The sequence below is a fragment of the Nomascus leucogenys genome, chromosome 13 (assembly GCF_006542625.1).
Source record: "Nomascus leucogenys isolate Asia chromosome 13, Asia_NLE_v1, whole genome shotgun sequence".
NCBI lineage: Eukaryota > Metazoa > Chordata > Mammalia > Primates > Hylobatidae > Nomascus > Nomascus leucogenys.
In genome coordinates, this window is record NC_044393.1 from 21,781,547 (window position 1) to 21,805,924 (window position 24,378).

Consider the following 24,378-nt stretch of genomic DNA (forward strand, 5'->3'; position numbering starts at 1 on the left):
TAAAATCAAGATGCAGTACTGGACATTCTCCCTGACTTACAAGTCCACACACCCCTCAAAAGTGGCAAAGAGAGGTGAGGCTAGCATCACTTGTTTGTAAGAAGCCCATGCTTGTCCTTGGCCCATTTGGTGTCACATCCATCCTTTACTGTTGCCCTATGCTCCTGGGCACGTAGGTGACCCCTGCATGGGACCCACATGCCTACTGGCTTCTGGGTTTGGCTAATGGGAGACTTTAATAAGAGATGGTAAAGCTGGAGGAAGGGAGGATCCTTCTTTCTCTTGGGCTCAGGCCCCTTCTTGGGTGGTGACTGTGTCTACTCCATGGCTTCAGGTCTCCAGATGGGTCTACCAGAGTTCTGGCCGGGCGCGGTGGCTCACGCTTGTAATCCCAGCACTTTGGGAGGCCGAGGCGGGCAAATCACGAGATCAGGAGATCGAGACCATGGTGAAACCCCGTCTCTACTAAAAATACAAAAAAATTAGCCGGGCGTGGTGGCGGGCACCTGTAGTCCCAGCTACTTGGAGAGGCTGAGGCAGGAGAATGGCGTGAACCCGGGAGGCGGAGCTTACAGTGAGCCGAGATTGCGCCACTGCACTCCAGCCTGGGCGACAGAGCGAGACTCCGTCTCAAAAACAAAAACAAAAACAAAAAAAAACAAAAAAACTGAGTTCCACTTATGTTGTGTGATCCTTACTTCTGGGCTTTGAGAACTCCACCACCTCTTTTTGTTTCTCCAGTCTGGGCTGGGTAGTGGCTTCCTGATACTACCACCCTCTGAGTTTCCCCACCATTGTCTCCTAATCCTTGTGTACTAATTCTCCAGCAAATTTGCTCTGTTTTAAAAGTTAGGAGTGGTTTCCTTTTCCCTGGTTGGATGCTGTCTGATGTGAGGCTGTGGTGGTTTCTGGTGATTATTTCTTCCTTTTTTAAGTGGTAAGGGTGGGGGTGGGGGGAACCTGATTTAATCATCTAGTCTCTCTATTTTTTTTCCTGTATCAACATCACACTAGTGTAAAGTATCTGAAATACACATTTTTTTCATTTTTAAAAAAAGTCAGCAACAGCATTTGTTTCTCCCCAGGCTTCTTGCACCCCTCCTGTTTGCTACAATTTCAGTCCTCAAAGACTGCCAAAGTAGTTCATGATCACAATTACAAATACTCTCAATGCCTTGGGATGCAATTTGTAAAGTCTAGAGGCTTGAATCTAATGAAGTATCCAGATGCTCTCCTGCCAACTTCTTTTCTGTCTTGGACTTTAATTCCATCTTAAAAATAATCTGCTATTCTGAGAATTTGTTTCCAGCAAAATCAAGAAGGTTTATGGTGCTTACCTGACTTGAGAAGAGCCAGAAAGTTGCCCAGCATCTTCATCTTTTCCCTGTTATCTCCTCTTGGCATTTTCCCCATAATCAGAGATGCCTGTAATGCTTAAAACCTTCCCTGACATAGAAGTACCAGCTTACAGTCAGGGTTTCAAAGGTTTTCCCTACTGGATGCCAGATACATACAAAGCCAGAGTAAAGACAGAGAAACTCTTTAACAAAAGAAGCCATTCAGTAGATGGGTAAACTGCCAGCAAAGTAAGATTTGCCTCTGATAAGCCACACTGGGGATAATATGCCCTTGGATAGCTGAGAAACAACTGTGTGTTTTAAAGAGTGCAGTTTTTAGGAATAGTGTCCCTGAGAGCCAGCTTGCTTTCTTTACCGTCAGCAATGATCACCAGCATGGGTTATGCATCCATTGGGATTTACTTGGTTTTATCAATTGCAATTAAATGTTCTTTATCTGTGACTCCTATTTTTGCTCCATATCTTTACAAGGAAAATTCTCTGAAGTAAAGCTCTAGAATTGGGCCTGTCACCAGTGAGAGCACTTCAGAATGAATCATTAATCATTAATTGCCAATCCCTTGTTGCCAAATTATGTTATTGCTGCCATTAAGTCATCCAGATGCAAGCCTGATATGGGCCTTGCCTATATGAGGAAAGTTAAGTGAATCACTCTGGGGGCTCTGCCTTTATCCTGAGGATTGCATGAACTTAGGTAGCAGGTTACAAGGAGGCGTTGCCACAGCCTCTATCATCTACAGTTCATAGACACAAAAAACCCTAGTGCTACCCTGGATCCAGTGCTAAGGTCACATCATCACTGTGCCCCATAAGTGAACAGTTCCTTAGTGTTTATCAAGCATTTTTCCCTCCATTATTACATTTGATTCTTAGAAAATCCCTGTGTGAACTTGGCATTTTCTCATTATTTCATAAATGAGAATATCAAATCACATTGTGGTTAACAGGTTTGATCAAGGTTGCACAACCATTAGTGATGGCATCTAGACACAATGTTGCATATTTCCAGTGTGAAACCCGATGCTTTTGACTAGACTCATAAAACCATAGCATCTCGACATCAAAAGGGGCATAAGAAGTCTTGTCGTCCCTTCTGCTTTATGGGGAGCACAGGATGTTCCAGCCAGCTCTTGTCCTTGTTGATGACACATTCCCCTGCCTCTGTGGGTAACATGGGGAGGGTCAGGGTGACGGGCGGGGAATGGACTGCATGGGAGTCTCATGGCTCTAAAGATAATAGGGATAATTTCTCTCACCAAGAGTATGAGTATTACTGGAATTAAGGGGAACCAAGTTGAGGTAAAAGATGACATCAGAGAAAAAGGTCAGCATCCTGTAGACATGAGGTCCTCATGGCTTAGTTATGCATCCAGGAAGCCAAGGAGATGAGAACAGAGACAGAGTAAGCAGGTAAAATGAAGGGCTGACTCTGATGCAGGACTTTGGAACCATAATGACCTCATCCTCTCTCTATACCATGATGCTGCATTGAAAGGGTCTGGGCTTTAGCCTCAGCTGATTAGCTCTTCCACATTCAAACATTTCCTGTGTTGATTCCTAATCTACCCCCTGTCACTTCTACCCAATGATATAGCTCTGAGCTTTGAAACTAAAGGGACCAAATCTACTCCATCTTCCACAACGGCCCTTTATCTATCTAAAGGCAAAAATTAGGTCTCATCTGAATCTTCCCTTCCCTAAGGTGAAAAATCCTGATTCAGAGTGATTACCTTCAAAGTCAATAATCTCTGGAACATTGTGCATCTCAGTCAATGTGTACCTGAATCATGTAGAGACCTTGTTACAAGGCAGCTGCTGATTCAGTAGGTCTGGGTGGGGCTCAAGATACTGCATCTTTGATAAACTCCCAAGTTTTGCCAATATTCTGGTCAATGGACCACTTTTTGAGTAGCAAGGCTCGTGGCCTGTCTTCACTCTAGAGGTCCCTGTTGAGAGGTTGGGTTCACAGGTGGACAGGACTCACCAAAGCGTTCTGACCAGTGCAGAGTAGAGCAGGGCAGCACTGCCCTTGTTAGGTCTCAGTAATCCTTGGGGAAAATCAGCTGGGAGAGTTGCTGGGTAGCATGGGAGGAGGCAGCAGAGAGAGAAAACTTGGCAACTAGACCCTATGTATGGAGCTAATATTGAGAGAGGGAAGTAGAGTTTAATAAACCAAGGGCCATGCCTTGTGCACCAGGTTTCCATATGTAAGAGTAGACAGGTAGCACATTAAAAGCCAGATTAAGACTCTGGGCTGGAGCTAGGAGGAGACTGGATCCTTAGCCATCATGGCATTTGGGGAAAGAATAGACAGCAGGATGCAGCAGCAGCTGCTTTGAGAACTGGTTCAGCCTTTGGGAGTGCTCAGAGCTCAGAGGACACAGCTGGCTGTGCCGTCAGGTCAGGCTTGCAAGGCTTGCAGCATGATGTTGGAGAGGGAGTCTCCTGTCAGTGCAAGCTGAGTTCACGAGATTATTTTTGGTTATCACATCACACAGGAGACTCAAGTAGAGCCTCAAAGCTTCCCCAATTGGAGAAATTTATCATCTGGTGCCTGCCTAGATGCCAATTCTGATTTGCTTGGCCTATTCTCAGATTACGTCCTCTGGAGGGTAAAGATGAGGAAGATGCATCCAAATCCCTCCTCCTTCTCTCAGTTCCCAAATCCCCAGTCCCTGCTTAATAAACCAGTCACCCAGAGCCAGAGACAGCCTTTTAGGGACTAAGGCTGATACTAAGCCTGACTCTCATGGAAAGGGTAGGCTTGGGGTAAAAGTAACGCAGGTGTTATCCCACTGAAGGGCTTCCAGTGGGATAGCCCTCTGAAAAGTCCCTTTCGATTTTGGGGCCACTGAGTCAGACAGATAGCCTTCTATGTGGACCTACTGCTGGCATCTGTGGAAAGCCCACCACATTACCAATGGCCCCATCAGTAGCCAACCCTGATGTGCTTTCTTATGACTCCCATCACAGGTCACATTCTGCTCCACTGAGCATTTAAGATGTAATCCCTGTGGCCACACCTGACTCTGCCACAAAAGCAGGACCCTCCCATCCTCTGTCCATCCCTCAGATATGGGAGCCACACGTGGATGCTGTCTTGCCTTTAGTCCATTTCCTCTATCCCTGTATCACCTTCGAACCCTGTGAACACACTTCCACTATGAACAGAGGCACAAATCTCCAGAGACTAGGGCAAGTTCCCCTAAAGAGTGCTAAAGGCAAAGCTGGATTTTCCCTGTCCCAGGGAATGTTCACGTTCCTGTATCTGATGTCTGGTTAGACCAACCAAGCATGGATTTTTCTAAAAACCTCACTGTGTAAAGTCTGTGATTTCAGCTCTGCTGCCTGTTGGCTGAACTCACTGAATTCGTCTAAACCTCTGGGCTCTGGACTTTCAGACAGCCTCCCCGAATCCCGTGAATTCTTCTGTGGCCCTCAAGTATGTTCTTTTGTAGGTTTATGGTCATTGCTGCAGCTGCTTCTATTTAGGAATGTCTTGGAATTCTTTTGGGAAAATTTTTCTAATACTCATACAAGATCTTCACTTTCCTTTGTGTGTAGACTTGATTCTACCCTGGGAACAGCCTTTGGCATAGTTGATCATGCCCTCCTTTTTGAAACATTCTCTTCTCTTGGCTCTAGGATACTACACTCTCCCAGGTTTACTTCCTACCTGTCTGGTCACTCCTGTTCCCCATTCAGGCTTATCTCCCTCTACTCACTAAATACTGCAGACCCTCAAGTCTCTATTCTAGGTCTGTTTCTCCTTCCACTCTTTATTCTCTCCCAGGGTGATTTCATCAACAGGCCCCCATGCTTCAAATACCATCTGTGTACATATGACTCACACACTTTTGCCTCCAACTCTGACCTTTAACTTAAGAGCTCCAGATCGCGTTTTTGACTACATACTTTTCTGGAGTATATCTCAAGCTCCAGTTGCCCTAGATATATTTTCCCCCTAAAGCTATTCTTTTTCCATTTTGTCTGGATCCCGTAAACATTACCATCATCTACCGTATCATGCAAGCCAAAGATTTGTGGTCATTCTCGACAGCTCTTTCTCCTTTATTCCCCATATCCAATCCATCAACAGATTTTATCTATAACTATTTCAAGTAATTGTCTCTTTTATCACATCTGCCTATCTTCACTGTCATCACCTGAACCTAAGCAACTGTCATCGCCCATCTGAATGCCCGCAGTGGTCTCAAAACTCATTTCACCAATTCACTTTGGTTCCACACTAAAGCTGGAATGATCTATTGGAAATACAAATCTGACCATATCACTGCTCCTTGAATAACACTTAAATGGTGCCGTGTGTTCCTTTGGTTAAAGAACAAAAGCCCTCATTGTGGCCAGTAATATCCTGTGTGGACTGATTCATGATGCCCTCTCCAGCTTCTTTCTCATCCTTCCCTCCTTGCTTTCTTGCCCTGGTTATACTACATTTTTTTTTTAAGTACAACAGGGTGCTTGCCCCATTGCACAGCTTTAGCCAAGGCTATTTCTCCTGCTGCTCCCATATGCTGCTTTCATGATTCCTTTGCTGGTTACAGCCTGTCTTCCTTTGGAGCTCACCCCTATTAGGGGTGAATTGCTCCAAGAAGCAATGCATTTTTTTAATTATGCAAGTATCTATTTACAAGTGTCATGTGCTTCTCTGTTCAAACCTTAACAGGGTTCAAGTTTGCTATTATTGATTATCGATTTATTGATTATATTCCCCTACCCCCAACCACCACTAATTGTAGACTCTTTGAGAGCAGGAACTGTTCCTGTTTTGCTCACCACTGTATCACCAAATGCCTGGCACATAGAGGGTATTTATGATCACTTACTGAAGGAATGAAGTATGAGTCTCATTAGACCAAGCTAATAGCATTGTTCCCAGAGTATTAGGATCCTCTCTAGGGGCTCTTTGCCATTGCACTCCTAGTCTCTAGAACAGGACCTGGTAGCAGGCACACTAAGTAAAATTAGGCTGTGCCATTGAGTGAATGCCCCAGAGACAACCCTTCCTCCAAATCTGAATAAAAAGACTCTATCAATATTGAGGAAATTTGAATCTGAGATTCTCCCCTTCCTTTATGCTTGCTACATTGTGGATTAGCCACATCTCAGAAATCATGTCTCTAGCCTGGGAAATGGGGGCTGCATGGGAGCTCCTCAGAACCAGCCCTTGTCCCCCCATCCCGGAATGTCAGACCAGCCCTGCTAAAGAGATGGTGGCCAACTCTTTCAGGAATTCTCTAGGCTGTAGATGAGAAGAGTCTACTCAGTCAGCCCTGGAATTTGATGAGTTGGTTTTGCCATTAGCTTGTGAAAGGAATGAATAAAATTCCTTATCCATAAGTCCTTCTAGGAACAGAATCTCTGACTCTACAGACAGCATAGTTTAGCACACAGCACATGGCCACTCAATGGCAAAATAATGAATGATTGAATGGATAAATCCCACAACTGTGGTTCACTCACCCTCATATTATGTTATAATTTATCTGTTAGGCAGCAATGATGAGGAGGGAGGCCTGTGCTAGACACTGGCATTAGAGAGATGAATAGGGTGACTTACCATTCTCACTAGAGAGACTTGGCCAAGCAAACCCAACATGTCTAAGTTACAACAGCTTGGGGAAAGTGCTCTGAGAGAGGAAACACTTAATGCTCTTAAGCAAAAAAAAGGGGGTGCATCAATGTGCTGGAGGGCTTAAACATCAGTGCATTTTGGGAATCAGGACCATAGCTTTTGGGTAGTAGCATTCCTTCAACTCAAGACTCTGCTGAGTTCTATGAACACATGACTTAAAAAAGGAGAAAACTCAATTTGCTTCCATGAGAACAAATGTGTGTGGGCAGAGATGTCATCCCTTTAGCTAAACACTAAACAACCACAAACATTTAGGGAGCCCTATTACCAGTCAGAGTCCGTGCTAACTTGGGGAAACTAAGATAAACGAGGCGTAATCTTGCCCCTGAGGAGTTTGCAGACCACTGGAGGAGACAGATGTGAAAACAAATAACTAATAATATTGGTGCATTGTAGTAAGAGATATTGTGAGGCATGTGCAAAGTGTTATAAAGTGTTAATAGAATTTAGAGAAGAGGGAGAAACTCTCCCAGGGGCACAGGCTTAGAGAAAGTGTATTGGCTGATGAAGAATGAGCTGACGTAGATGTGGAAGAAAAGAAGGAATGAGTTAGGAAAAGGATGGTTTGGACTTTAAGCTGCTTCATACTTAAAGGCTGGCACCAATGGGAATATAAATAGAAGCAGGAGGAAATTCACTTAGGGTGCTGATAACCCCTGGACTACTCTCTAGAATGTCTGAAATAAGATGTTGCCTCTGATCCCTGGTACATAGCATGAAGATACTGGTTTTTGGCATTTTTGCCTGCTTACTTTGCTATGGCATAAGCAGAATGGTTGTTTTAGGGAGAAGGGATTGAGGAACTAGATGACTTGAAAGCTGGATTCAGGGTTTCTGACCATTGAGGTCTAAAATTGGAATCAGGAAACCTGTGGAATTCTGGCCCTGACCTTTATCAGCCATGTGACTTTTAGCAACTTCCCTTGGTTTTCTCATCTATAAAATGGGAAAATCAGTATCTCATCTACCTTGGGGAATCTTTGTGAGGATTGACCAGGCCAGATCCATGAAGTTACCCAGCACAGGGCTAAGGATGTATAGTAAGTGGCCAGTTACCTGCCTCCTCTACTGAGGATTGTGTCAGCAAGTTAACGCCTGGTAGAGCATGTTGCATTAGTATTAAATGCTAAAAATGGAATTGATCAAATTTAAGTGTTTTTTTGAACCCAAGGTGTATTCAAGTTCCCTTGAATATACAAACTTTTTGCCCTACCATTTGTTTCCTATAAAGAACAAAACAAAAACCTCTTTTTATCTTTAAAAATCTAGTGATTTAAATCGTCTTGCCCCAAAATAAAGCTGTTATTTCCACCATTTACCTGAAAGAATAATGTAGGGTTAGGTATAATTCTCAGTGTTCCGTGGTTTGATCCTAGAGACAAAGCAATATGAGAGAAAAAAAATCTTAACTTGATTTGCCTTAAGGAAAAGAATGCTTCAACACAGTTGCCCAAGTGAGAACTCACTTAGGCAACTCACTTAATTTCTCTGCATGTCAGTTTCTTCATCTCAAAAGAATCTAATGATAATCTCAACTGCACAAGGAATTGATCCTCAAAAGTTATTAAATGGGACAATGTATGTGATGCCCTTAGCACAGTGCCTGGCACATAGTTAGCACTCAACTAAAGGAAGCTGTTGTCATTATGATGATTGTCTAGTCACACGTGTGGTTGTTTTCAACATTGCTATCCTTCCCTTTCCCTTCTTAGGTGCCTCCACCCAGAATTCTAACACTGTGGAGCCAGAGAAGCAGGTGGACAACACCGTGAAGATGGCTGGTGTGATCGCTGGCCTCCTCATGTTCATCATCATTCTCCTGGGTGTGATGCTCACCATCAAAAGGAGGTGAGTCTCTGCTGCTGCCTGGAAGACTCTGCTGACCCGAGGTGACCCCAACACTGCTGTGTGGCCAGGTTTTTGCTCTGTTGATCATTGTCCAGCAGGGATCTTCTGATATAACCATTGAGGTCCAGAAATACGTGGGCCGGCTGTGGTTCATTGTGTTGCTGTTTGAAGGGTGCATGCTGCCTGCTTGGCAGGTGGTCCTGAGGTGGCCAGTTTCTTATGGGCCAGTGATCCCTATGACTGGGCCACCGTGATGTGCCATGGGATTCCATGTATCATGAATTGAGTCTTATAAGAGTTAACTGCTGTGTTGTTATCAATCATGTCATCAAGATAGCTCGGGAGCCCCAGGAACATAGATGAGTCCAGAAACACAGTTGCAGGAAAGTAATGTTTTACCATTCTCACCTCCATCTGCCCCTGATTTCCGCTGGTCAAATAATAGCATCCCAGGCTGCCCTCTCCATGGGAGATAAAGCCTGCAGTGGTGTGAGAGTTCCCAATTACAAGTCTTATTACAGGCTCTGTACTATGCCCTGTCCCACAAAACCTTCCCAGCTGGATTGCTGTTGTTTGTCACCTCTCAAAAGCATGTCTCCCTGGACTCCTCTGGCCAGCTAGTAGTTTGCTCATACTGTGTGTTTTCTCCAGTTGCATTTCTCATGAAAGCATGCACACAGATTCCTCCCTTATTTCCAAGATGTACTACACCAGCATCCTCTGTTTAAGAGGCATTCACAAGGCTTGAGGATAACACAAGGAAATTGGAAGAAAAAACAAAGGGTGAATATCAGCTATCCCTGTCCCCAGGGTGCACTGGTTATTCCTCTAAACAGAGAGTCTTACTCGCCCCTCTCCTTAGCCCCTGCCTGCCACCATGTTAACACATCTACTTCCCACCTCCACATCTTCTCAGTTTCAATGCCAGGGCCCCAACCTTAGTCTCTACCTTCCCACTCCTCAGTCTGTCATAGCAAACAAAACATTTATCCACATTGTAATACTAGGTGGTGTATTGTGTCCTGCTCCCAGGCAAAAGAGCCTTCTACATTATTAACCAAACCAACACCTCAGCCTGAAGCTCTGGGTTTGCTTATGCACAGAGTTCAGGGCAACCCCAAGAACAAGGGCTGGGAGCTTGCTTCCATCTATAGCATGAAAAATGCTCATCAAATGTGTTTCCCACCAGAACAAAGGGAAAGAATACCCCTAACAACTAATTCCAGCTTCTACCTTAGGAACCACATGAATATAAAATGCAGATTTTTTTTAAAAGCAATATCCCCATTTCCAGTGATGAGTGATTTAGAAATACTAGGGTCCCCACTACACATACAGTCAACCCTCTCTTGGCCATGCCAGCACCAGGATGTCCCTCTCTCTCTTTCTCATGGTTCTGCTTTGGATCAGTCATACCTGCCTCTGGCCAGGACATTGTACTGTGAGGACATCTTTTCTTGACATTTTTTGTCTAATGGGATCATGTCTTGCCTCAAGCTCCTAGCAGAATGGCTTAAGAGCTAAGGTTCTCCTCCAGCTACTGATTTTCTGGTTGGAGAAACTAGGGGTAACAGAAGGTACTATGTTAATATTGGGGGTGAAGAGCCCTCAAAGGGTTAACGTCAACACTACATTGTCATATCACCATCATCACTGATAACACATGGCCACATTATATGTCCCAGTGACTAGTCTGCTGCTATTACATAGGGTAGTATATGACTTTTGATTTCTCTGGGGGCAGTAAGCACATTGTACATGTAAGATCATTGAAATGTTTCTTAGAGTTACAGGTGTATTAGAGGCAGAGGTGAAATGTTTCTTAGAGTTACAGATGTATTAGAGGCAGAGGTGAGTTTGGGATTGTCCACCCAAATTAATGGAACTGAATACCTCTTTGATAGACCTTAAGTTTTATTATTCTTTGCCACTGATTTGTAAATCAGATATGCTCTTCCAATTTTGCTCTTTCTAAAGCCTGGCTTAACCCACGTCACCATCATCTGTGAGATTGTGAAGAAATTTCACTTCCTTCTCACAGCTATTTCTGAAATGTGTGAGTGTGACTTTTTGGGAGGGAGGAAAAGGCTTTATGTTTCCAGGGTGGGAGCAACTATAAAATGAGTCCTTTGTGGTAGTTTTAACCTTTGATAGACATCAACTCTCATGTCTATCAAAACTGTCCATCAGACCCAATCAACAGGCATCACATGATCACCATTTCTCCCCAGGAGGCAAAACCTGGGCATTGCATGTTGTGGGGTGCTAATCAGTATTTATATATATGGCATCTTTTGAAAAAAATAAGACGTTTTGTTGGCCTAGTTGATTGGAACAATTTACAGATGGGAGGGGAGGGTAGGAGGAGAAGAGGAGAAAATGGGGAGGAAGAGAGAAATTGCACATAGGCCTGCACTCTTTCCACTAACCTACAATGTCTTCCTGTGTCTAGAGATGCCCCAAAGGAAAGCGAAATTCTGTGCGCCTCTTCTGTCCCCAGCTACCCCAACTGCATATATATATTAATATATACTACACTGATCAATTGAGTCTGCTACCAACTTACTGTTGGCCAGAATACTGTCTACATCTACCTCAAAGGAAGATGTATTCAAGTCAAAGAAACTTCCAAGCAACAGGCTCATCACCATAGCTCAGGATACTAGTGTTAACATCTCCTCAATGTCCTATCATCACCTACAGTGCTTGGACTCAGGAGTTCACAGAGGCCAACACCTGCTACAACCCCTCCACTGGCTTAAGCTTGCCTGGGTCTTCTCCCTGCCTTCGTTGGGCATGGACATGGTTGCTTTCTGGGTTTTTTTCCTGCTCCTAATAGATTCAGCTGACTCAAAGCCTCCCTAAAGCTATAGCCACAGATGTTTCCAGCAAACATAAGATGTCTCCAGCTTCTCTCTCTGAAGGTTTGTGATCACTGACTTTAGAGCTTCCTTGCCACTGTCCAAAGAGAGTCCTTCTCTTCCTGTTAGGGGTTTCCTTTTATGACACAGAAGTAGAAGACAGACAGAGAATGGGCTTGAGATCCAAGGATGAAGGGAAAGGTTTAATGAAAAAAGCTAAATTAATTTATATTTAGACAACTGAAAACAAAATAGAGGAGGGAAAAGAGAGAATATCAGCAAAACTCGAGAAGTGTTTTGTTGTTGTTGCTTGGTTTTGTTTTGTAACAGGGGGAGGGAGATCTTGAGAAATGAAAAGGAGAAAGGGATATGAGATGTTGGTGGGTGATTTAAATGGGATTCTCTTATAGTTTGAAAGAGAGGCAAGTTAAAGTTTAGAATTCTTTTTGCATTACCTTTGGCTGTTTGAACTGGGCTGTATTGAATGTGGAACCATATGGAATTAGGATTGCATGGACATACACAGGATGATATGAGCATTATAAGAAGGGATCCTGGAGCCCCTCACTGACAGAGTTAACTACCAGTGTGGTTTTAGCCACACCAACTACAAAATATCCATCCTTCTGCTGTCACTAGATAGTGGCTCCATCTTTTTCTTTTGGATCTGTTGATCACATCTAGAGTTCTGAATGTTCTGTAATGGGTACCCCATGTCATTATGTAGTAAAACATACCTCGTTTTCATGAGCACCATGTTAAGTCCTGACATAGAGAAAGACCTTCATCACTGACTCAGGACTGCAGTCCTGATCATCTTCATCCCTTGCCTCCTCCCCTTAGAACTGTTATACATCCTCCCCACTCCTCCAAAATCAGCAATCAAGAGGTTACATGACCAACTCTATGTTTTCTTAACTTAATACCATGGGCACTGTGTGCCTTTAATGCAAATTAAGATGAAAAGATCAAGTCTTATTGCCTTAACCAGCATGTCTCAATAGTTGAAGGTGTTCATTAGCCACTCACGTATGAGAAGGTCTACAATTCAATGTTTGTGGAGCGTGAAATTATATGTATGCGCACACAAGTTTCATGTAGTTCAATTTTATCCCTTGGGACACACTTCCTGGAGTCTGAACATGGTCCCTTAAAGCTCAAAGCATGGCCATGCACTTATGCATAGGGAAACACCAAAGCCAAGTTATGCAGGACTTTTCACAAGATCCGCACCCCTAGACTTGCCTGGATCCTACACTAACCTGTCCATCACATTTTAATTTTCAAATGAGAACTAGGAAATTTTAGGGAGGTATATTCAAAGTTGGTACCATCCATGGTTCTAGCCAGACCCTGTCTCCTCCCCTGCTCCCCTGCTCAGCTCGTCCTAGTCCAGCCTGAACTTTTTGCCAAACTTTCCTTGCCTGTCCAAATGGAAACTTCTGTTCCAAGAGTATATTTGGAGTGTCTTGAGTATAAATAAGAATGTGTATTCTGAGATTTTATATGCATCTCTGGTTATACATCAGTTCTCTGTGACTTGTACCTGCCCTCCACTAGCTCTCAGTCTAATGGGACAGAGAATCAGAAAAACTGGCCCCAAATTTTTAGTCCTGTTTATTTGCTGTTAACCTTGGAGAAGCAACTTAACAAATCTCAGCCTTTGCTTTCCCTCTATGAAAGGTAGCCAGTTTTATGGGGCTATTCTACAGATCAAATGAGCTAATTTTTGAAATAGGCTTTGTTCCCTGAACCTGCTTCAGGAATTACAATGCACAATAACTACAGAAACATTCCTCTCCACATGACCATCAACTGTACCAGGCCAGCTCTGAACCCATTACTAATATGCTAATGGCAGGGTTGCAATCAATGCTCACACACTGACATAATTTGCATCATTTTTCATTTAAACTGCAGCCATATTCTGGTTTTAATCTTCCTAATAATCATAGTAGGTTAGGTCTGTTGCTTGTTTGAAAAGAAGAAACTGAAGTTCAAAAAGATCACGTGAGTTGGTGAACGTTTTGGGCAGAGTTGATGTGGAAACCCAGTCTCGGTGTCTCTAGAGCTCATGCTGCTAACTTCTACTCTGTCAGTCCATGGAGACTGACAGGAAATAAGCAAATCCTGGACTAAGAAACATGTGACTCAGATTTGGTACCACTTTCCTCTCTGGGGCTTGTTTTTCCCAATTTCACTATATTCTTCTTTTGAGCGTGCTGTTTCCCTGAATGAAATGTCCTGAGATTTCTCTTAACCTACAAAGTTCCTATCACACTCTGACTCTCAGCCTCTTGTCCTTCCTGGTAGGACTCCCAAATGTTACCATCTCAGCAAAGCCTTCCCACCAGCCTCCTGCCCCAGGAAGATCCAATGATGCTCCTCTGCATGCAGCCACTGTGCCATACACGCTAGACTTCATTTGTGTATTTATCACACTACCCGGTGGTTGTAGTTTTGCTGGCCTGAAAATCAGTCCTCTCTTATTAGAGCTCCATTATCCATATCATCTGCCCCTGGACATCTACCTTGAAAATCCCTCAGGTATTTCATAGTCAAAGTCAAAATCATTACCTACTCCCCAACCTGTTTCCCATCTCATTCACAGGCACTACCTCCTATCCCATCATCAAACAGATGGGATTCCAACACCCGGGATTCTCTACATTCTCTTGGTCTCATTCTCTCTCTCTCTGTCTCTCTCTCTCTGTCTCTCTGTCTCTCTCTCTCTCTCCCCCTCCCTCCCTCCCTCCCTTCCTCTCTGCCTCTGCCTCCTCTTCCTCCATTGTCTTTTCCCTGGGTCAGACCTCTGTAGCCCTATTGCATGAGTGTCCTCACTGACCTTCCTAACTGTGCCCCACCCCTCCAACCTATCCTCCACACTGTAGTCAGCATTGTGTTAAAAAATAAAGCTCGTACTCCCAAACCTGTCATCTAAAACCCTTCAATGGCTTCTTCTCCATTGCCATGGTTCATGAGTTGGAAGTGAGGGAAGAAGTACATGTCTAAGTCACCTGGGGAACTTTGTCAAGTGATACTGTCTCCCTGCCCATATGGAAACAAGTTTCTTAGTTCTTCTTAGCTTTTTAGTTTTCCTATTTTTTTCTTAGTTTTTCTGACAAGTCTCCTAAAGTCTCACCTCTGCTCCATAAGTTTTGCTTATGAACTTTCTTCTTCTTCAATGCCTGTGTTTCTCAGCTCCGTGTGACCAGCTATTACCCATGTTTAATGACTAATTCAGTAGGCACTTTCTCCTATAAACCCTTCCTGACCTTTGATCTAGACAGAGTCTCTTCACCATCTAGATCCCCTCTGTGAGGACCCATGTTATATTCTGCCTTATACTTTTCCTTTGTATTTGCATCCTATTTCCTCACTAGACCATCAGCTGTCTATTCTGATTCATCCTCATCTCCAATGTGCCTTGCAAATACTGAGAATTTCTTAAAAACATATTGAATGGGAGAGCCCAGTGGAATTAGAACAGATCAACTCTCTATGTATTATACAAGAGAGCTTCACTCAGAGAACAGACCTAAGTGTCAACATTAAGCATTAATGGTTCGTGCACGAAGTCCAGTGGTAGGAGGGTGGCAAGGCAAGGCTGGAGGGCAGTATGTGGAAGACATGCCATGGTCTGAGCCTTCAGAGAGCACATTGCCTCATCATTTTGTTTTGTTTTGTTTCTGGGTAGACAATCAGAAAAGCTAACTCAGGCCAAGCTAAAAGAGCAGTGTACTTTATTAAGGGTACTACAGATCAGAAAACTGAAATGGAAATAGAGTTTAAGGAAATTGCCTGGAATCACATAGCTAATAAATGGCAGAGTTGGGTCTCAAACTTGGACAATCTGATAATGGAGTCCATATTCTGAAACATCATCTAATCTGGATTAAATATAAAACAGGACCTGCTGAGATGCCAAATTTTGTGGCATAATTTTGAGTGATTTATTGAGGTGGGAAAAAAGCCCAAACGCCCAAACAAAATGTGTCATCTTCTGTTCATCCTGTTCTAAACTGCTCCTTCCTCTACACCTGAAAATTGAATCCTGCTCCTTCTGCTTTCACTCACGTGAACAGCCACTTAAGCTGGGAACTTGGAAGTCTTCTTCAATACGTTCACATTTAATCACCTTTTGATTTTGTGTCTTAACCACCTTGCACACTGCTGACCTTTCTTCCCCATCCCATGGCCACTACAAAGGAAGCCCCCAATATTTCTTGTGTTGGCCAATCAGTGATTGTGTAACCACATTCACTCTGCCTTTGACTTTCTCCTCACCCTCCTGCTAAAAATAATTCACCTACAAGAAATATTTGGCCACATGACTTCTTGGGTTTTCCCTGTGACCTATGGGACTGAGACCAAGCTGCTTAAACTCTTTGGGAACTAGCCCTTCCAACATCTTGCCATTCCCACTTTGTTAACCCACCTGCCCAAACCACAAACACAGTTCCATCTACCTAAAAATTCCCTTCCCCTCTCCTCCATCTGACTTCTCTTTTACTTTACCACTCAGGCATCCCAGATTCTGGGCCATCTTGCCTGCTTTCCCTCCTCACCCCTATCCCCAGGTATGGACTGACAGCTCCGTGTGTTGCCTTATCATACAATTTATCATGACAGAAGACAATACAACGTAATAGCTATTAATACAGGCTCTTTAAATCAGACTCCCTGGATTCAAATCCCTGCCATGCCACTTAACAACTATATAAATGTGAGAAACTTGCTTAACCTCTCTGAGCCTCACTTTACTCATCTGTAAACAGGGATAATAATGACTCATAAGGTTATTGTGAAGATTAAATAAAATAGTTCACGCAATATACTTAAAACAGTACCTGACACATAATTGATCTCCCAGTATTTAAGTGACAGCTATTATCATCTGCTTTATAATTTGCTAGTCTGGCTCTCTCATGAGACATATGGACTAGATTAGGATCTCATATGTCTTTTTATCTGTACTTGACAGAGATAAGGATATAGTAGGCCCCTGAAAAGTTTCTGCTGAATTAATGATGGAAAGATGGATAAATGGATGATGGGTGGGTGGGTGGATGGATGGATGGATGGATATATGGATGGATGGATGCATGCATGCATGGATAGGTTCATGGATGGATGGATGGATAGATGGCTGAACCGGGTGGGTTTGTGATCTAGATGGATGGGTAGATGGTCAAATGGGTGGTTAGATAGACAAATTTGTCCTGTTTAAATTGTATGGAACAAAAGAAAACTGTGCCTGAAGTCAATCTTGTCAGCTAGCTGAAAAAACGTTCTGCAGTATGTGATTTATTAAGTTTGGGGTTATTGTTTTGTTTTGTTTTGTTTTTTCTAAGCACAGCTGTCCTCCTGCTCAGGATTTTTGGTTTCAGGCAATCTGTTACTTGCAATATCACTGTATCCTTGTAAATTTAGACCTTCAGTAAATCTTCTTCAAGGCTTAGAAAAAAACACACGTGTAAACTGTTTTGGTCACAGAATAAAGACCTGTGATACTTGACCTAGAAGACTTCGCAGTTTAATTGGGAAAAGAGATTCAATTAATAGAAGTTTGTCAGTTACCATTATCCTGGAGTTGCCTTGCTGCTGGGTCAGAGATAGTACGAGAAGGCTTTTGGTGACACCCACGATAACTCAGAAAAGCAACTTGGAAAAGGTGGTCTGTGGTTTGAAGGTGAAGAAGGAAGCATGTTTTCTTGGCTCAGGCTGAGGTGAATCCTGAAGGTTGACAGCAGAAAAACTAGAAGGTCCAGAATGCTCAGTGTAGCTGAGGAGGAGGTGGCTGCTGACAGTGAGGGCATCCAGCTCAGGATGGAGGCCTTGCAACTGGTCCAAAGATACACAAAGCCTTTGACCTAGTGAGGCATGGACTTATAATCTTAGATTCCTCAGCTGACCCTGAGAGTAATTATATCTGCTCCTCAGGGTTGTGGGGAGGATTGAAAGAGATAAGTTTTGACATCCCAATGCCTGACTCCCCAGATTTCTCAAGATATATCCATTTTCTTCCGTCCTTGAAAGCAGCACAGGCTTGAGGTCAAGAATATGAGCTATGGGCTGGGCACGGTGGTTCACACCTGTAATCCCAGCACTTTGGGAGGCTGAGGCAGATGGATCATGAGGTCAGGAGATTGAGACCATCCTGGCTAACATAGTGAAACCCCATCTCTACTAAAAATAAAAAAAATTAGCCGGGCGTGGTGGTGGGCACCTGTAGTCCCAGCTACTCAGGAGGCTGAGGCAGGAGAATGGCGTGGACCCAGGAGGCGGAGCTTGCAGTGAGCCAAGATCGCGCGCCACTGCACTCCAGCCTGGGCAACAGAGCGAGACTCCATCTCAAAAAAAAAAAAAAAAAAACATGAGCTATAAGCTTTAGAGCCATGTTGCTATCAAATCCAGTTACTAGCTGTGTGATCTGAAGTTACTTCTTGTTTGCCTCAGTGTCTCCATCAGAATAGTGGGAATGGCACTAATACCTATCTTTTAGGGCAACTGTGAGGAATACATAAGTTAATGTGTGCTAAAGCTGAGAACAATACCTGGCACACAGTAAGTGCTGAATAAGTATTTGTTCATATTTTATTATTCCTAAAGAGGTGAACACTTTGTTCCTGGTGACCAGAATAAGAAGCAGTAAACCTTATCTCTGTGGATGAGGTGCAGACATAAACCACCCTTTACTGAGCCCTAATACATTCCAGATGTTTAGTTTAATATAATCTAATATCAATTTAGATTAATGTAATTTACATAGAATACTTTATATATTACATATCATATCTAATGTGAGTATAATTTAGATTAATATAATGCTAATGCCTATGGTGATTCTTGGGAATACTTAATTATTGCCCCCAAGCTTGAGATAGAGAAACTGAGACTCAGGGCTGTTTAGTGACTTGTTCGATGTCATGCAGTTAGTTAAGTGATGGTGCTGAGATGCTAAGGCTTATTGTATTTCCACTCCTGAAAGCTGTTTGAGCTGTCAGTTGTCTATGCCATCCATCTTGGTGCATGGATCAGGAAATAGAGGTCCAAGGGGAAGAAGAAGAAGTTACTTGCCCAAGATGTCACAATGAGCAGTTGAAAGATCTGAGATTATAACGCTGGCCTCTTTATTCTCAGTTCAGTGTTCTTGACAATACAGAGAACACAGGTGTCCTATAAGTCTTCATCAAATGGACCCTGAGTTTTATGTCCCAGGGGAATCACTTTCCAGCCACTAGATCTGCCAGCAGTGAGGTAAAGAAATTATCTCCTTACAATGCCAACGTGTGTGGCTGGTGAAGGGGATTTGATGACTTTCTGTAGGAGCTTCCCATTCCCACTCATTGCAGTCCCCAGTTCTTCACCTTCTCATCATCTAGGGTCACTGTTCTTTCAGTTTAGGATATTGAACAGTTTTCTATGTGGCCAGATCTTGCTGCACTGTGGCTCATTTTCCCTAGCTCAGCCCCCTAAGGAGGTGTGGGGCTTTCCTTCTTCTGTGGCTTCTTAACTTTTAGACTCACTTTCCTTCTGGGTATGTAGGGTTGGGCTTTGCCAACTGATGAAAGAAAGACTAGAGATAGCCCCATCTTGGGAGCTTTGGGTATTTCCTATTTGAGATGGGAAAATTTGGGGCTGTGAAGATGTATCCCTCACTCTGCAGTTATAAAGACTGTATTTTCCTGTACCAAGCAAATGGGATAATGGTTGCAAGTAATCAAATAGTTCAAGAAAAAAGGAAACCATTCTTGTCTACTCAGATGGATATTTGGAGACCTGAATTAACTAGCCATTTTTCTCAATCTATGAATGTATCATTTATTGTCAGTATAGCTGAATCTGATGTGAAATAAGAACACTCCTATTTATTTTCTTACAACATAAGAAAAGTTATAACAAAGGGAATATCATGCTTTTATTTGAGTTTTGTGATTGCTTAGAAGCCAGGAGCCAGTAGGGACATTGGAAAGAGATTGAAGCCAGTGATTTTTCAAGCTTTCTTTTGGAGAATGGAATTCTCAGCCATATGATATCTTAAATGAAACTTCAAAGTATAAAATAGATAAAACTTCAATATATAAAATAGGTGCTTTGGTGAATGGTGGGGAGCAGCAGCCTCACTTGCTCAGTACCCTCTTTCTTCATTACACAGTAGCTGCTATAGAACCCCCAGACTTCTGTGAACACAGTTTGACAATTACTGATCTAGTTTAATGCACCTAAGGGACAGATGCAGAAATGAAGGCACAGAGAGTTTATTCAAGGCAGAGTCTGTTCAGACTGAAGGTTGGAACTCCTCTCAGTACAGTGCTCTTCCAAGATAAGGTTGGACTTTGCGCTGGTCATCTACTGCCATGTAACAAACTACCCCCAAAATCTAATGGCTTAAAGAGCAACAGTTATTTATTTTTCTCATGTGTCTGCACTTTAGGCAGAGCTTAAAGGGAATGACTTATTTCTGTTCTGCAATGTCAATGGTCTCAGCTGAGATAACTTGGTTGGCTGAAAGTAGAATGGCTGGGGGCTGGTGGGACATTTCTTTCTCTTTATGTAGTCTCAGAGGCTCTCCTGTGATCTCTCCAGCATGGTAGCCTCAGGGAAATTGGGCTTCTTCTATGGAGACTGAGGGTTCTAAGAGAGAGTTATGGACAGAGCTGAGAGGCTTCTTTTTTTTCCCCCAGCTTGGAAAGTCCCAGAACATAATTCCTACCACATTCTATTCACGCAGGGCCAGTCTTGACTCTGTGGGAGGGCACTCCACAAGGACCTGAATACTAGGAAGTGCAGATCACTGGGGAGCCATCTTGGGTAATGGCCATATGATTTCCTTTCTTTAGGTATGACCTTACTAAATAGACTCTGATGTGATTTTATCTGAAATAGAGGAGACAGAAGAAGTTTGGTGTTGCTTAGATCACAGGTCATTATCATAGGGAAGAGTGGTAGACTAGTCCCAGGAAGCCACAGAGAGCTGATCCAATACCCCACCTGCACCCCGCTGACCAAAAAAAAAAAAAAAAAATCATAATTACAAGGAATCTAGTTTTGGTTGACCATATGGAAGAACTTTGAACTAACTACAACAGCCAACATGAAACGTGGCTTACTGTGTGTGAGGCCATGGGTTTCCCTATTATAGAAGAGGTCTCTCTTGTTTCTTCTATCACCGGAAATATCTGATTCTCAGTGAAGATGATTAGTAGAGGAACTTGCATCTCCTTGAGCTTAGGGATGCTGAAATAATATGTGCATTTCTAAGAATCAAGATTTCATTAAAAATCTAATTCTTGTTTGTTTGTCTTTTCTTTTTCCCCCATTTTGGACATTTCCTTCATCTGACTGCCCATCAATATATAGAAGAAATGCTTATTCCTACTCCTATTACTTGTAAGTATCGAGCTGGTGTTAACTTTGCTTCGTGCCCTGTAAGGGAACCTGTAGCATGCATTTCCTGCACCAACCAAGTGTCTGTTAGTTTCTCATTTTCACTTCTAAGTTGTCTGTAGCCTTAAAGTTTTTATTTTGCATAAATGTGTTCCATTTGAAAGTGCACTGTCATTGTTCAAGTTTGTTATGTTTCCGCCATCTTGGATTTTTTTTCCTCTTATTTTTAGAGATGTGAAGGGCTGTTTCTCCTTTGTGAGTGCAATTTTCTAGTTAGGAATCCCTGAATTCCATCCGGCAGGGGACCAAATCCTGCTGTAGGACTTGCACACATAAGACAGAATCACAGTCTTAGCAACTTCTGAATCCATGTGTTTTTACTTGGAGAATGGGTAGCCCTGGGGGCCCAAAGTTTAGAAAGGAATTCATTGGCTGTTTATGCTATTTCAGAAAGTCTGCAGGGATTCATTACTTTATCTAGAACCAGCCTCACAGGTGAAAGAAACATCCAGTGTCTTTGCTTTGGGCTGGGATTATGTGTTTGGTGTTTAGCATTATTTATCTTATGTTATCAGTGCATTTTGTTGGGAGTTATAGATGGGTGCTTGCTTATCCATTTTTTTGCACTTGCTAAAAAAAGTGATTATTTTTCTTATTAATAAAACAGAGGGCCGGGTGCGGTGGCTCACGCCTATAATCCCAGCACTTTGAAGGCCAAGAGGGCAGATCACCTGAGGTCAAGAGTTCAAGACCAGCCTGGCCAACATGGTGAAACCCCATCTCTACTAAAAATACAAAAATGAGCTGGGGGTGATGGCAGGTGTCTGTAGTCCCAGCTACTCAGGAGGCTGAGGCAGGAGAATTGCTTGAACCCAGGGGCAGAGGTTGCAGTGAGCCAAAATCGTACCATTGCGCTCCAGCCTGGGCAACAAGAGCAAAACTCCGTCTCAAAATAATAATAATAATAAATAATAACAACAACAACAGAGATTCTCAAAACATGATAGTAAAGGAGAACAACTCTGTACAGTAGATCCTTGGTGGTAAAAAGTTAGAAAGGCCCTGAACTAGTCCCACATTCCTAATATGCACTTTCTATTTTTGGAAATTGAGAGGTTGTAGGGACCTTAGAAAGAGATTGAAGGATGTGAATTCATTGCACATCCAGCTAGCAAAAGAGTAGGATTAAAACGGGGATGCCTGGCTTCCAGTAAAGTGTATTGCTTAGCACTCCATGTCTTCCCTCACCTCTGGCAAACTCAGCTTTATGAGAGAGGTTGTGCCTAACAGCATTACCTGCTGAAGGCTTCATAGATAAAGATGGAGCCAGCAAAAGGCCTCCCCATCCCCTCTGCTCAGTGTTGGGTCCACAGGTCTTTAGGACGGGTACTACCACCCTCGTGTTATATGGGAACAAATGGACCCCCATCACCAATACCGGAAGTACCAGATCACTTATTCATTCATCCCACAAACATGCTTTGAACATGCACATTATGTTTCAGACGGTGTGGATGAAGAAATGCCTAGAACCCAGAGGTTCAGCCTCACAGTATGCAAGCCTATCTGAGAGACTAGCATAACATCACCTATTAGAAACGTCAGCTGAGAAACGCCTCTACATACTGTAGTACAGGTGCACTTAGTTGAGTGATAGATTTTTTTATGTGGCAGGGGATAGTTATCAGTGTATTCAGAGATGGCTTTGCCCATTACTGAAAAAATTAAAATTCTGATTAGAGGAAACTGCATCTGCAAAGGCACGGAGGTGCGAAAAAATATGGTGTGTCATTGCTATGGTGGAAAGAGAATGAGCTTCAGGAGTGATGCAGCTCTGGGCTCATGTCCCACCTCTATCATGCACTGGTTATAGAGCCTTGGACAAATTTTCTAAACTTTTTGATTCTCCTTTCTCTTAATTATAAAATGAGAGTAATGGTGCCTGACTCACAGAGTTGCTGTGAAGAGGAGATGAGATGATTTTGTAAAGTGCCTGGCACAGAGTTGACACTCGTGAAATATTAGTTTTCTTTATTTCCCCTTTCAGAAACCACAGGGTTCATGGCAGGAATGGTAGTCCCTGGGAGCCCCTCTGTTCTTCCAGGGCCTCTTAGGGTATGCATGTTTCACAGCAGATGTGGGCCTACAGGGACCCATCACCACCTCTGGCATCTCACTCCCATCCCTCTATCAGCCAGTTTGCCTATCAGGGTCTTTGAATGCCCACTTTATGTAGTGATGTGTGCTGGTGCTGGGGTGGAATCCAAGATGAGCAGTGTGAAAGGACAGAGGATGGATCTGCACATACTTGCAGTTGAAGGTGCAATGATAAACACAGGCCTTTCTGTTGGTGCAGACATGAAGTTCTGTGCCACAGGTCCCAGAGCAGGAAGCTTATACCAGCAGTGGGATGCAGAAGCATCTGGATAGGACACAGGGTTTCCATAATTATATTCATTTTATATTCACCAACCCCAAGGCCCCCATGACGGTCATATATTGCATGCCACTGCAAATAGCCTGCTTTCTATACAGAAACCTTAGGTGGTTACATTTCCTCTTAAGCACCATCTTCCCATCCCAACTACCACCAAGCACTTGTGATAGATGAACCAGTTCCTAGACTTAAAGGGATTGAAGAAGTAAGGTATGTTTAATCATTTATACAGGAGGGGAGAATAGGAAGCCACCACCACATGCCAAGTATTTTGTACATACATTAGCTCACTAAGTCCTCCGAATAGCCTAGTCTGGTGGGTACCATTACCCCTATTTAATGGGAGAGAAATTGCTCTGAGAAGCTAAGTCATTCCCCCAAAGCTACCCAGAAGTAGATGGGAGGGAGAATTGATTATCCTGGAAACAGAGACATCTTGGGGTGAGAAATGGTCATGTGAGTCATATGCGTATGACTCTGGATATATTGCAATGAGAATGCTGGTGGAGCTCCCAAGCAAAAGCATGCCATGGGAACTTAGAAATGCAGAAGTGGAGTCTAGGTAGGAAGTGGATGTTTGGAACCTTCCTCTGAGAGGTGGCAGATGAGAGTGCCAGGGGATGAAAGCAGGCCTGGAGAAAGAGGACAAGAACAGAGGGCTAAGGGCTAGGGGCTGAGGCCCAGGAACTGACCATGATTAAAGAATCAGAAGAGGAGAGGAACTGGCAAAGCAGATAGACAGGTAGGAGAAAAACATAAGGCCCAAGAGCAGAAGGCTTTTGCAGCAGGAGGAGTTGGTTGGCCACAGCAGATGCTGCAGAGGATGGA

The 24,378-nt window shown here is 43.3% G+C and overlaps 1 protein-coding gene across 4 annotated transcripts in view; it reads left to right on the forward strand.

The window, feature by feature from the left end:
* PTPRT (protein tyrosine phosphatase receptor type T) overlaps positions 1–24,378 on the forward strand; it is a 1,129,549-nt gene that overhangs the window by 951,101 nt on the left and 154,070 nt on the right. For all 4 annotated transcript variants that reach the window (XM_030825446.1, XM_030825445.1, XM_030825447.1 and 1 more), the window contains 2 exons: positions 8,727–8,862; positions 21,087–21,116. In XM_030825446.1, coding sequence (XP_030681306.1) covers positions 8,727–8,862; positions 21,087–21,116 — 166 coding nt within the window. The remainder of the gene's footprint in view (positions 1–8,726; positions 8,863–21,086; positions 21,117–24,378) is intronic.